We start from the raw sequence: 14,983 nt of genomic DNA on the forward strand, positions 1-14,983 counted from the left end.
GTGCGTATTAAGATACTTGTATAAGATGAGCAATTTTAACCTCCCGGAAAAGAGATTCCATAATACAGTAGTTAAAATATTTGTATCAAAATGAAAGACCTTGAACCTAGGGCTGCAACATCTTGGTTAAATGTTCTCATTACTAGCTGTTCATGAGTGTTACGCTGTTGTTTAGAGCTGAAAGTATATTCCAGTTCTCAGAAGTTCTCATGACAATATTTGCCGTAAAGTTTAACTTGCCCAAAAAGTTTGATTTTGATAATTTACATTTTCTGATTTTTTTTTTTGTATGTCACCACTTTTCTTTGTTGCCTTCCCCCTTTTTTGTTTGTTTCTTTCCCTCCAAAAGCTACCCTGAATCAATTCATTCTTCTAGCTTGAGAAGGCGTAATCCATCTCAAATTATTGGTACCGTTCAAGGTGCTAGTCACAGGATTTCTGCAGGTTTGTCCAGATGCTTTCTCATCTAGATAGTAAGTTAGCTGTCAGGCTTCTCATAAAGGAATAACAAATGTCAATATCTCCCTGAATATATCAGTTAATTTTTCATCTTAGATTATAAAATTTGTAAAACCTAGAAATTTATAAAACCTGCAAATCCTAAACTGATGCAATTTTATCCTTCCTAATACTAATGCAAGCGCTACCATAACCTACAAACTTTTCACAGTTATACCCCACCCTTGTGGCTTGTTTCTGTAAAACTCTTAAGCGCATCAACTGATGCGTAACAAATCTGTGATTCCACTTCTTGCTTTAGTTTTCCTTTTGGTTATTGTTTTTAGTGCCTGTGTTTATAAAAATGCTTTTTTGTTGTTGTTATAAAATTTATGGCATTCACATCAAATAAACTAATAGCACTATATCCCTTGTGTCTGTATATTGCGCATCTGACCCTTTAAAAAGCAATTTCAAACTTAGTCCTAACTTAACATGTGGGACATGTAGTTTAGCTCTGGGAAACTGGAGTTTCAAGAATCATACATGAAGTTTTAAAAAAAAAAAAAAAAAAACCACTAATGCTGGGAAATGCTTTCATCTCCTGTGCATCTTAGGTCTTTGATTATGACTTTGGACTTCAAGATGACTTTATTGGTTCAGCATTTTTGGATCTCGCTTCATTAGAATTAAACAGGTATGGCACGAATAAGCCCGTGGAGTAATTCCTCGTAGTTATTTGCTAATTTCGTATTTGTGGAATTGCAAATAGAATATTATGCATAATAATAAAAATAAACCTCTGTCACATAAATCTAGCAGAGGAAAAACCCTTAAGTTTAGGCAAGTAGTGTAATAAGAATGTTAACAGCATATTAACTGGTTGTGCAAAACCTTTACTGTGCCTACAGTGAGGTTGGTTGTATAACCACTTTACTTGTTTCCTGTTGTCTTCATTCACAGCATTGCCACCTACTGTTTAATTTATTTTTTCTCTTTCATTTGAAATTAATATTATAGTTCAAATTGAATTACTTCAGTGTGTATAGGTACTAAACATGGAGTAACAGTATTTACTCTTTATTTATGAATATTTAGACTGTAATTCTTAAAAGCAGACATAGGCTAAACTCATGAAATTATTTTCAAGTAGCTTCCTGTAAATGCTTACTCCATTAATTCTCATGATTCAGAAATTTCATTATAGAATCAAAACGCATGCGTATGTTTTTGTCTCCTAGGCAAACAGATGTTATCTTGAGTCTGAAGGATCCTCACTACCCTGACCATGATCTGGGAAGCATATTGTTATCAGTTCTGTTGGCTCCTAGAGAAGAACAGCGTGAAGCAGTAAGTTTAAATGTTTTCCTAAGTGTTTTCACTCTTCTGGTACTTCTGTGATTGAATGATTTAAAGCACTACAAGAGTAGAACATATATCCTGAAACAACTTTGATTTTTTTCTAGCTCTTAAGACAATGCTAAGCAGTGTTTCTGGTACAGTACAGCATGCTTAATCTGCTTCAAATTGGATCCTCTGTGTGATAACAGTGAGGGATCTAGATGGAACATAAATATTCAGCAGTTTAAAGTGAAGTTAGTTGCAGGTGAATGCTGGTGATTAATATGGAAGAACATCAATAAACCAGTTTTATTACTGGCAAGGAATTTTGGACCTAGTGCTGCTGTCTCCAGATATGAAAGTTTGAATCCTATTCTATACTGAAAAGAAACAAGCTTGAAAAAAATAGCAGTTCTGCTTCTTGGCATTTAGTGGTGAAGTATTATTTGATATTTTGCAATTTCATGAACAGATTCCAATTACAAAATTTCACATTTTTCTGTTTATTACAATTCCTTCATCAATCTTAGTTGTCTTAGTTGCTTAGATGTTACTGAAAATAGCTTCCAGTTTTATTGATCCTGTTAGTTGTGACGAGTTCTGTATTTAGTTGGATGTATTTTACTAGTTTTTGTCTGTTGGCTTTTGACTTGACTAGTATTGGCATGTTCATGGCAGAAATACAGTGGACTCTTGTTCAGAGATTGTAAAATAACATGAATTCCTTTGGAATATAAGTCAAGAAAAAAGTATTAACCTGATGAAATGCTCCATTCAAATTCAGTCTCTGTTCTGTTGATATGAACGTGGTCAGCTATATGGGTTTTGTATGTATGTTTATGTATGATATGGAACATTAGTATGATGCATCAGCCTGTTGAATACCCAACATGAGGAAGACTGGTGGATTGTTGTATTGCTCTTTTGCTGCTTTTCTCCTAACTCTAATTAAATAGACTAATAAGTCAATTATCGGAATTAGATATTTGTTATTTGACATGACCCAGGGTTGGAATTCTAAATTGCCTATTACTTTTCTTTGGAACATTCCAAAAAGAATGGGAAACGATGATGATATCCTGGAAGACTTGTGGTTTTTTTTGTTTTGCACCACAAAAGTGTTCATCACTTAAACTGGAAAACATACTTGATTACATTTTTTGTGTGTGTATTTGGATAAAACCCGCCTTTCTGAGTCAGCTGGTAATAGCCTTGTTATTCCAGCTACTTTGGCATTATCCGCTCATAATCCAAGGTCATGAGGCAGAGGAACATTATGCTTTTATACAGGAAGCCATTAATGTGGGCAGTAGAAGTAGGTTTGTTTCCTTTTTCCATCATACAGATAGGACAGATACTGTGCTGTTCAGTATGAAGGAAGAATATAATCTATTACGCCAAGAGAGCTGAAGAAAATCACGGTTGAAAAAATGAAACTCTGACACTGCAGTAACGTGTCTTTTTCATAGGGGTGTTTGTTCAGTGGATCAGTAACTGAATCTGAGAAGTAGTGGGAGTGTACAGAGTTGCTGGATAGCAACCTTTTGCGTACCCAGTTGCCTGTTATCCTGACAGGAGGAATAATGGGTTTTAAGGTATTGGTTATTGGTATTGGTAATAGAAAACCATTGTTATTGGTTTTCTATTTAATAAGCTAATCTATTTACTTTACCTATAGTGATGAACTTCTTTTTTGTCATTTAAACTGCTCTTATATTGGACTTAAATGTTCAAGATTCAGTACCTGATTCTTAATCTGAAGTTTTATATTTCTTACTGGAAATCAGTCTTCCCAAATTATGCATCTCAGAACGTTCCTAACAAGGATTCTGGTAGGATTAAAGAATTTGTATCACAGTGAAGGGAAGATGACCTATAAAATTCATACTAAATTGGTGTATAAGAATATGTTATAGGTTTAATAATTCAAAGGGTTATACTTTTTATTCAATTTTCACATGAATTTACTTATTTATTTATTAGGTTTATTTACTCTCTAGGGAGTAGACATAGTACAAGATATATCACTCCAATTAAATTGTCATCATCTGTTGTTTTTAAAAGGTCTTGTAATAATGAGGATGACTGATTAAATTGAATGTGGGTTGAGATTAATAAATTTTCAAATGTTGTATTAGAGGATTAAGGCTAAGTTTTGCCTGGATTTACTGCTATGCAAATGTGGACCATATAAAATAGTAATTAAAATAACTCCTACGTTCCCAAACCATGTAATGTGCTATTTGAATGATTACTGCTTCCTTTCTACTCAGCTATCTGTATATAGGCAATAATTTAAATAATATCAGTTGAAATATATTTTGGCATAGATATAAAAAATTGCGAGCCCTTCTAAATATGCTTTAATAGTTGTTGCACACAAGACACAGAAAACGTTGGTCCAGATGACAAGCATTTTTTCCTGAATACTAACAAATATTCTTAAATCCTGTTAGTTTGGTATTCCTGTGTCAGCTATCTTTTGCAGACATATTTTCTTCTGAATGAGTTTTAACTCAGAGGATAACTCTAACCTGCTTGTACGTATTGTTATATAAGTCGTGTAAAGTGGTAAAATTAAATCAAGCTGAATTCAGAAATTCATTACTGTACTTAAAGAACTTAAATTTCATGTACTTAAATTGAGAATGCCCCTTTAGACCATGGGGTGGGGGGGGAATAGCTTCAACAGAGAAATATTAGCTTTCCCACATGCCTGTAGCCTAAAAGTAGCATTGCATTTGATCCTATATAATGGGCAGGTCTGTACTGATTATCCAAATCTCAGCCATTCATGAACGAAACTGGCTGTTTGGTAAGTTTGTGATGCAGATCGAACTTCCCAACAAGATCTTTAGCTACCTGAATTGGAGAGGTTGGGAGTTTTTTGGAGTTTGCACATTCAGGATTAACGTGTAGATAAAGGGCACGTCTTGTAGCAATCCATATTGTTGGTATGTCAAAATGATGTAGCTGTGTGTTACAGGGGAATGCATCCTGTTACACTGTGTGAGAAATGCTCAGGTTGTTAGCCCCTGTGCGGGAGGATAAGATATTCTGGTTGGAAGTTTGGAATGAAATGGTAGAAAATTGGGGGAGCTTGTTGTATACTGTTTCCTGGCTGTGAGAGAGAGAGAGACGAGACCATTAAATGTGGTACTATTACAAATACTTTAAAAAATAAGCAGTGCCTTATCTTTTCAATAGAAGTTGTGCTGAGATGCAGATTTCCAGTATGCTGACTGGTGCGATGTTCTTCCTTATAATTTATTGCTAAAAGGCCCCATTTCCTTAAGATAAAAACAGATTACACTTGTTTCCAAATAACTTTGCCTTTTGTGGCCTAATGCCTATTCTAAAGGCATATACGTGTACATTTTACAGCTAATAATCTTGTAATATAATTGCGTGTTTGAGCCATGTACATGAATAGAATTCTTATTCTTTGGAGTTTTACTGAAATGAAGACAACCTGATTCATGCTAATTTTTGACCTTTGTTTAATAAAATTGGATTCAGAAATCATAAATGAATTATTCTTATGCAACTACAGAAATGAGAACACGTTTAGTATTCAGTACAATGATCTATGATGTTTTTCCTGAGTTATGCTCTATAAATCCAGCCTGGCACAAGTAATTTGCAGTAGCACTAGTTCCAATAATTTATTTTCATTTGCTTTGTGGTGTTAATATTTGTCCTTTTACATTAGTATAGCAGTTTTAATGATTTTGCTTTGTGAGCACAGGTAGCTTAGACAACCAAACAAAGAAGACTTTTTTTAAAAAAAAAAAAAAAAAAAAAGTATGTGAATATATGCCTATGTAAAAACATGTAAAACCTGTGAGAACTACAAAAAATGTTCTATTTTAACTCTGCTTCTAAAAGTAAGGTGTGTATGATGTACTCTATGTATTATTTTACATTAATTACTCTTTAAAAAGAGTATAATTAGAAAAAAGCTGAATTATTAATGATTTAAAATTTTTCTTAGGCCTGCTCAAATGAAGCTTGTTCAATTTTTATTTTGTTTTTTTTCAATTCAGATTGCATTCTATTAATCCTTATTTTTGAAGACATATGTCGTATTATGCATGCAAAGGTGTCATTTGTGGTTGCATGCATGCCAATTAAAAATGTGTGTGTCATGTCTGCAGATCTGTGTTCAGTGTTGTAATTGTTGGTGCCGTAGTGCATGTAAGTTTTTCTGGCTCTTTTCCTAGCAGAATTCAGTGCACAGATTTCATCACTGGAGAACTTACAAAGTAACTGTGAGTTCATTTGAGCTGCATGTCTCCCATGTATTCTCTAGAACAGTGGTTTCCCAACTACGTCTTAGAGGCAACTCTTGGCTATGGAAATTAGATAGCTAGTTACTTGATTGGAACAGTTGCCTTGTGGCCAGCAGAGACTGGGAATTACTGTTCTACAGCTGCCAACTGCTTGAGAAGCACAGAAAAGGGAACAAATGAAACATATGAATGTTACTTGGATGTTGCTATTCAGTGAGAATAAAATTCATGGGATTAATTTTTTCCTGCCTTAAATCATTTATCCTAAATGGTGCTTAGTATTTGTTTGCTTCATGTAAAAATATTAACAACATTAATATGCTGCCAATTTGCTTGCTGTCTTAAATCTTATAATGCAATTAAATTTTTTTTATCTGCCAAAAGGATGGTAATATCACAGAAGAAAAGAATGACAGAGTTGGACTCAGGGCATGGAATGTTTCCATATGAAATAGTTCTATGCAGGTCATTCATCGTAGTCTGTTTTACGCTATTCATTTACTTTTTGGCTTCTAAGGATGATTATGATTGCTTCGGCTTACTCTGCTGCAGTTGGTGATAATACATTCAACAGTACAGTCATATGTTTCCATAGCTACTACACAAACTTAACTGCTCAAAGCTGAAATACTAGGTACGTAGTTGATTCAGATTTGGGGTTAAATTCTCCTTCTCACTTACAGCCTGATTCAAATTACAGTTAAGCTGAATTTTTTTGCTCTGACTTGTAGGTGTGTAGGATGAAGCATCTACAAGAAAGGGAAGCATTATGGTATAGTGACACAGGTCCTGGGATAGAGCATAGGAACTCTTGAGTTCTTGTCCAAGGACTGCTGCTTACCCAAGGCTGCTTAATTTTTATATGCCTCTTTTATTTTACCTATTAAAAATGAGTCAAATGGCTTTCTCCAACTTTTGAAAGCGTTTAATATCTTTGTACGTTTACCAAAGTTGCAATGTTATATTTATCACTGACTTGTGACAGAACTTGGGTCTTTAGGCTTTAGCTATTCAGAGCAGCTTAAAAATTTTTTCCTCCCAACAAGCTGTGCTTAGAGGGGAAATTTCTATATACTTTAGAATTTATAAAAAAACAAAAGTATTTTTGTGGTAATCTAATGAAAAAAAATTGTGCTTACTTTTATGAGATAAAGAAGTTGCAGCAGAAGTGAATGTCCTTTGATTTATTCTTGCTCAGGGTAAGCACAGGCTGCTAAATGTTGTGAAATTGTACAAAGTAATCTCTGCATTTGCACAGCACTGCTCTAAACAACAGTTATGTTCAAAGATAAATTGTCTGTGTTCATCTTGACTGGTATATCTGTTTTATTTAATGATTAACAATCCGTGTCTGCGGACACTTTATGTGCCAGCATCACAAAGCATTATCTCTAGCAGTGCTAAGTTTTCATAGATTATTTAGGTAATAGGCTACTGTGTTTTGGGTGTAGTTTTTTGTGTGTTTTGTTCTTAAGAGTCAAGAGAAGTATAACAACTTCATAAGCTGACAGCTAGAAAGAGAAATATGTCAGTAATAAAAAAGTATGATATAATACATTACCAGCAGTCTACAACACCTTATGCGTTGCACTAATTTTTTTCTATTCTCAGATGATATGTAACTGAAATTGTCAAAATGTTGAACAAAACACTATGAAAATTGAGACTTAAGTATTTTATCAAAAGACAATAACATGTAGGCAATGGATATTTATCCAGACCAAATGAAGAGTGTTTGAAATAAATGCGGACACTAGGCATAGTGTCAGTGTTGGGGAGCACCAGATTCAGTGCTGATGTGCCTCTTCCAGATGTTGTCCTAGAGAAAGAGTAGTTCAAATGGACCTGGTGGCCAGTGGTCAGCCCAAGCTGGCAGACATTGGAGGGCTTCCTGTTCCCTGCCCACGTATCCAACACCGGTGTTTATGACCGAGGTGGGGTTTGGTGATGGTGTTAGCAGTGAAGAAGCAGAATTAAAATTGCAACATAAACGTTTCATTAACTGGGCTTAGAATGGGAGCAACCTGACTCGAGCAGAACTACAGTAGAGCGCTTCAGTCCACTCGCTCCAAGAGCAAGAACAGGATTGCACAGTGTCAGCAGCAGTACAAAGCTGCATGCGAGCAACATCGTTTAGTATGTTCAGCAATTGGCGATTGCTGACAATTTTGTAAATATACTAGCTTGTCTCTTACTGTAAATCACTACACTAGAAGGATAACCATCAAGGCGTTTTGTAGGGAGAGACACCAGTGAAAAGGGCTGTTGCCCTAGTTAGTAACACCCAGGTCATATGATATAATAGCAGCCTTCCTCTTCCTCAGTCATCCAATAGATATGATACCGTTATCTAGTCTTGAATGTTTACTTAGAGTTCTGAATAAATCTAATTATTTAATAATACTTGGCTCTAGAACCATTTTTCGTGAGTGAGAACTAGAGCTCGCAAACATTCTAGAAATAGAACTGAAGGTATGAGTTTTGTTGTAGCCCGTGTGTATAATTGTCAAAAAAACAGAACTATTTTCATTACTGTGGACCTATATAGCACTGGTAGCCATAAAGATTTTGTGGTAGGTGTATGTTATCCAATAATCCCTATGCAGGATTAATCTTTGTGGCTACACATGCTGAAGTAAACAGTAGAGTGTTCTGAAGAATTAGAGTAGATTAAAGAACAATTATTGGAAGTATCAGTCAACATGTAAGTCACTGTCAGTAGTGGCAGATTGATGTTTTTTGTTGCTTACCCCACTTTTTTTTTTTTTAATACATTTTCACATTCATTACTGCATTGCCTCCAGAAATACTACATACTACCCAGAAAGTATGCCTGGGTGTGAACTGTGCTTCTAGTTGTCTAGTTTGATTTCAGTCTTGTGCAGTTGTGATTGCAGTGTATGTGTTGCTGCTTCAGTTGTAGTGGTGGTTAAACGTGGATTGTCCCATTGGAAGACACTTGGCCTCCTTTTCTGTATTTCAGAGTAAAAGGTAATTAAAATGCTCTATTTTATTTTCAGACTATGCTAATGAGGAAGAGTTGGAAAAGATCAAGTAAGGTAACTTTTAGCATGTGGTCTTCTGGCATTTTTTAGAAGAACCTATGATGTTTTACCAAATGTTTTCTAGAACTGGAAACTTGTGGCGCAGGGTTTATTCTCTTTCAAATTGTGTTTTAATAAAATTGTTTTGTGTGACAGTTGAGGTGAACTTTTAATGTAATCTTTAAATCTCTGAATTTTGTTATAGCATTTTAGCCTATCTGGGAGTCATCCAGCAAGGTATTCTAACTCTTTTTCAAAGACCTTTATCTGTCATATATATGAACATTTTCTTTTAAGCCTACTCCTTAACTCCTGATGTTAACATAAGGAATTATTGACAAATGGTAACTCTTGCTCTCCTATTACTTATTGCTGTCACTGATTAGAATTTTTGTGTGTGTGAAGGTTTTCAGACTGGTTCTCAAGGATACATTTCCCTGATCATGGGACATGCACATCCTGAGGAATAGGAGCCAGGCTTTCCAAGAGTAGAGTGCCTAAGGAACCCAGCCCAGCCTCTGCTTTGGACACCTCTTGAGATGCATCTTGAGGCACATTCAGTATTTTGCTGTAGAGCAGCGTGTGTTTCTTTCCCCCTGGGATTTGACTGTGGTAGAATACAGTTCATTCTTACCTTTTCCCTATATGTGTTTCTGGGAAGATAATGCAAATATTTTCTGGCCAGTCTTACCTAATGCTGCCAAGCTGCTTTTGGATTTTGAGCCTCCTTATTATTTGTGTAAGTAAAAATAGCGTTCAGTTATCTCAAAGACTTGGGCTGGATTGGTAGATCAATTTTTTGAAGTATTATTGCATAATAAAAGTACTTGATTTTTCTCAATCTATATAGGGTGATTTTAGTTTATAAAACAAGTGATTCACTTTTTTAATATACAGATGTACATATTTGGAACAGGTTGCCCGTAGACATTGTGGAGTCTCCTTCGCTGGAGATGGTCAAAACCTGCCTGGACGCGATCCTGTGCAATGTAATCTAGCTGACCCTGCTTGAGCAGGGGGGGTTGGACTAGATGATCTCCAGAGGTCCTTTCCAACCTCAACTGTTCTGTGATTCTGTGCTATTTAAATGGAAGGTCAGGAATAAACATTTGGCTCACTAACAAAAGTTTGCATAATATTTTATAACTTTTTTTTTTTTTTAAAGAGAGACAAGATTAATAATTCTTGGGTTCTACATGGGGTTTTCACAGAGGTGGCTTTTGTGATACATGTCAGTACTTAATCTCCATGTCCTTTTTGAAATCTATAAGAAGATATTTGGAGAAGTGATAACATACAATAAGTTGGTGCTCGTATCGTTCATGCAACTTTTCCTGAAATTTGTAAGATGCTCAAACTTCTGAGGAGTTGTGGGACTGGTGAAGTGTGCAGCTGTTTTACATCCTGCAAATGATAAGTTAACTTCTGATACGCTGAACGTGACAGTTGTAAAGTTAGTTTGTGAAGAATTTTCCCGTACTTCATTTGTAATTGACACAGTTGTCAGCCTTGATGATCCTGAATGGCTGGTACTACATGATGGTTGGGAACTCTTCAGAACTGTTCAACTGAGTTACTTATATATGTTTTTGTTGTTGTTGTTGCGTTTGTTTGATAACAGTTCATTCAGTAGTAGCCATTCACACAGAGGCATATCAAAAGATTTTAGAAACAGAGGAAAGTCTGAAATTAAATATGGCATTTCTCCGTTCATCTAAGCTAAAGTCGTAACCTTACCTGAACATGTAATGCCTATATAATGCTGTATATATATTAAGTGTAGGTATATGTATCAACAGAAGTCCTTGATGATATCTCTCAGTTAAACTACAGAACTGTGGGATAAACTGCATTGTTTTATAATGGAAGTCACCTTTGCTGTAATCTGTTCCCTTCTCCTGTGGGACTCTTCTAGAATTGCAAATCTTTGAATGGCTGTCATTAAAACAAAGGAAAAATCTTTATTTACAAAGAATTCCCTCAAAAAATTGCTGTACCCTTAAGGGTACAGGATGATCAATATTAAATGAGACATCATTCACAGATTTAAGAAGCATCTAGAAACAGGTACTTTATTGTATTAAATAATGGAGAAAGCCTATATGAGATCCTTTTTCTTGAGGAAGTATGTCTTACATTTCTGAAAGCTGAGAAAACTGAATATTAATTTTTTTAGTCATTATTTGTAGATATAGTTACAACATTTCCTGAATGTATTCTTTTAACTCTCTGAAGTCTTTACAATGCCATTTCTGTTAATAGGCGTTTACAGCTTAAGCTGATGCAAGATGTTTTTTAAAACTCTCATATACTTTAAATCTAGATTTTCTGTAGCGTATATAGCCTACAGTTAAGATGTGATTATGCAGAGCAGTATGACATCAGTGGCATTACTTGCTTGTTCCATCTAGCTTGAGTAATCGTTGTAAAATGAATGGAAACTAAACTTCTATATCACAGTATCCATGTACATATGAAAAATTACTTTGGCCAAATTCTGAATCTCTGTTCCAAATTCTGCTCCCTGTGTGCACCCTAAAGATAAAATTAAGGTCTCATGAAATATTGCTTCAGGGGAGCACGCTCCCCTGATCACTCACACTATCTCAGTCAGAGGGACAACTTATCTTCCACAGAATCTAGCGAAAATGAAATTCAAACGATTTAGAAGTCAGAAGTTTATGTCCTTGTCCTATGAAAAAGAAAATCAACCTCCTTCAGCAAAAGGAAGTTCCCAATGAGCTATGAAAAGCAATAACGGTAGCAACAGACAAAAAAAACCAAACGATGTCATCTTTGCTGAGAAGGTACAAATTGCATTCAGTTCGGCAATGAACTGACTGTGCTGCACCAATTGACTGTTTGCTTTCATCTGCCACAATCTTGATGTGGGGCTGAGTCACGCTGCTGACCAGTGATTACAGCTTCCCAGATGTGACTTTTCCTGAGTAGTCTGGTAGAGGAAGGAGCTTCATTTCTAGTAGTTGCAAGAATGATTAGCTCTGGTTCTGTAGTAAACTTTGTTACACCTCAAGACAAAAGGAAAATAGGTTCTTTAACGTTTTAGGGACATATCTGTGAACTGAGGGTTTGCCCAATAATTTCCATGTATCCATACCTCTGTTCCTATGGATTAGAGATCAATACCTTAGTAATCTGTGGGTTAGCAGACAAGTGCTACAGACAAAAGAAAGGACACACAGGATCTGAATAGTCAAATTAGTTAAGGCAAATAGAGGATTTTTTCTTTCATTTTTCTTTTTTGGTATACAGCTGTTAGAAAAACTTTCACTTGTGCGAATACGCTTTCCACTCCATGTATGGAATCTGACCTATTCTGCTTTCTTCCACCACACGGTTTTTCCTTAGGGCAAGTTTTTCACTTGTACATTAATTATTCTGTTAAAGAAGCAGCCTTTTGTCTCTGCTCTTCATAAACTTGCTATTAGAATAAAGTTTCTTTCCTTGCCCATCCACTTTACTTGCTTCTCCCACTCATGAAGAATTCGTACTGTTTTCTCATATTTTTTTCATTTTGTTCCTGGCAATTCTTTGCAACTTTTCCTGATTGCTCTTGTAATTTGGGTTGAGAGGGGGGAAAAAAAAACTCCTTCATCCTGCCTTGCTTTCTAAATTTTCTAGACACCAGATCTAATTTGGTCAAACACAGTTACGTTATGGTTTAGATAGAGCAGGAGCACCGAAATGCCCACGCTTGCCAGAAGGGTAATTTGTTACTCATGATCAACGCTGCCTATGACAGCGCAGTGGATAGTGCTACTTCGTGAAGTGATTTCCACTAGAGAATCCTCAAATTACAAGTTGTTTGAGAAATAAGACATTACTACTTCTAGCATGAGCCAGCATAGATGAGCTGGGAAGAGCTGTTTTCTCCTTTTTACTCTTGAAGGAAAAATGTTAATGCCCTCTTAATGTTTCCTGATGAAAACATTCAGAAAAAAAATCAATTCTGGCTCCTTATTTACTATTTCTCCACAGCGCAGAGACTTAATCAATAGGTGATGAAAGGATATGAGAAGAGAGCCTATTAAAATGTTGACAGCATAACATTGAGTAAGAAATACACATATTAGTCTTTCTCCTTGTCATTTGTCTGCTATATTCAGTGCACTGCTGTCTTTTAAAAAAACAAAAACCCCCCAAAACCTTAACATTGTCTTTACCATTATTAATCCTAAAGTTGATTACAGAGGAAAGAGACTTTAAATGCAGTATTTTTCCCTTGTACAAAATGAATATATTCTCTTTAATTAAATACTTCCTGTTCATTCTTATTCTCTTAGCTTCTGAGGATGCAATTTCTTTACTTATTTTTTGTCTTGCCTTTATTGCCAACAACTTTTTTTTTTTCTTGAGGATAAAATCTTACCACTTCTAGCACTCGTATAATTTAAGCGATGTTGAGATCGAAAGGATAAATATAGACTTGTGGTCATTGAAACGGTAATTATACTTCAGTACTGATTTATATATCAGAGCAAATGTGTTTTCCTGCTGAAATCAAATTTTCATTTATTTCATCATAGTATGGAGGGAGATAGGGAGGAGCCTGCATGTAAGAAACAAAAATGTTTCTTTTTGTTGTGAAATGAAGTATTTTATGGTTTGTTAACTGCTACTAGTAAGTTGGACTTTGCAGACAGTACTCCCTCTAGAAGAGTAAAATGTTATACTTTCTAGATGTATGCAGTTTGTTTATTTTTTTTGTAGAGCTATCAAGTAATTTTATCAGCATTTGACGATTATTGTTTGTTTTAATTTAAGCAGAAGCCTTTCCTTTGAGATTTTCTCTTTCAAAGACCATTGCATTTTATTCAAAGCAGGCAGACTTTTTTGAGAGGAATATGGAGACAGTAAATATTTTATCACCTCTTCTCTCTGTTGCTATACAGTTTGCTATGTGCTTACAGTTTGCTATGTGCCTTCAGAAAAGGGTAATGGGATAGTGGCTTTAGATAGTGCTGTTTACCAGTACATGCAGGATAAGGTGGGTATAACTTGCTTTGGAAGTTTTATCCTCCCTGTGCTGAATGTGAGAGATGGAAGGAATAAAATGTGAAACAGAGAACTTTGTAAGAGGACAGGGCCAATGGCAAGGCAAAGTGTTGGTGAACAGACTGAACCTCATTTCCCAGAATTTCAAGTGTCTTGGATATTAAAAAAATCTATGTGTGTGTAGGATAGGTGTGAAAAATAGGACTAACACCCTGGAAAGTTGTCTTCCTACCCTCAAGCAGGATAGCTAAACTATAGTTGACAGGTGTTTGTCTAATCTGTCCTTAAAAATCTGCAGTGATGGATATTCTACAACCTCCCTAGAGAGTCGATTCCAGTGCTTAGCTACCATTTCCATTAGAAAGCTGTTTTTTCCTCTCATGTCTAACAATATCTCCCGTGATGCAAATTAAGCTAGTCTCTTCCCTAGGCACGGGGGGATATGTTTTATCACAGTGATTTGGGCACAATTTATATACACGTTTTAGAGTGAGAATGAAGCAATCATACTTCTTTTAATTTGGAGGAAAATTTTGAAATATTCAACCATTAATGAACTGGTAGTGTGTAAGAGGAAACAAAGCAATAGTGTTTGGAGTGAAGTTTTACTGTAAACTGAAATAAGTCAGAATGAATAGTGAGAAGATGGGAGAAATTAACAGGTTAGATGAAGTCACTAGGACAACAAAGTACAAGATGAGTCTAAGATGAGTGTACCAAGGTATGATATCTGCCAAGAAATTCTGTAGATTTTATATAGCGTATATATAGTGTATTACATAAATAAGCAGAATATCCATGCTTATAAAATATCCATGTTTAGCTCAGTAATTGAGAGGAGAGCGCAGCGCC

General features: G+C 35.5%; 1 protein-coding gene across 6 annotated transcripts in view; it reads left to right on the forward strand.

Moving 5' to 3' along the window:
• MCTP1 (multiple C2 and transmembrane domain containing 1) overlaps nt 1-14,983 on the forward strand; it is a 296,095-nt gene that overhangs the window by 137,638 nt on the left and 143,474 nt on the right. For 5 of the 6 annotated variants that reach the window (XM_068927903.1, XM_068927902.1, XM_068927900.1 and 2 more), the window contains exons 4-6: nt 1,056-1,135; nt 1,680-1,788; nt 9,092-9,130. In XM_068927903.1, the coding sequence (XP_068784004.1) occupies nt 1,056-1,135; nt 1,680-1,788; nt 9,092-9,130 (228 nt within the window). The remainder of the gene's footprint in view (nt 1-1,055; nt 1,136-1,679; nt 1,789-9,091; nt 9,131-14,983) is intronic. The other variant, XM_068927901.1, reaches the window with a different exon arrangement.

Source organism: Struthio camelus, chromosome Z (genome assembly GCF_040807025.1).
Source record: "Struthio camelus isolate bStrCam1 chromosome Z, bStrCam1.hap1, whole genome shotgun sequence".
NCBI classification, from domain to species: Eukaryota; Metazoa; Chordata; class Aves; order Struthioniformes; family Struthionidae; genus Struthio; species Struthio camelus.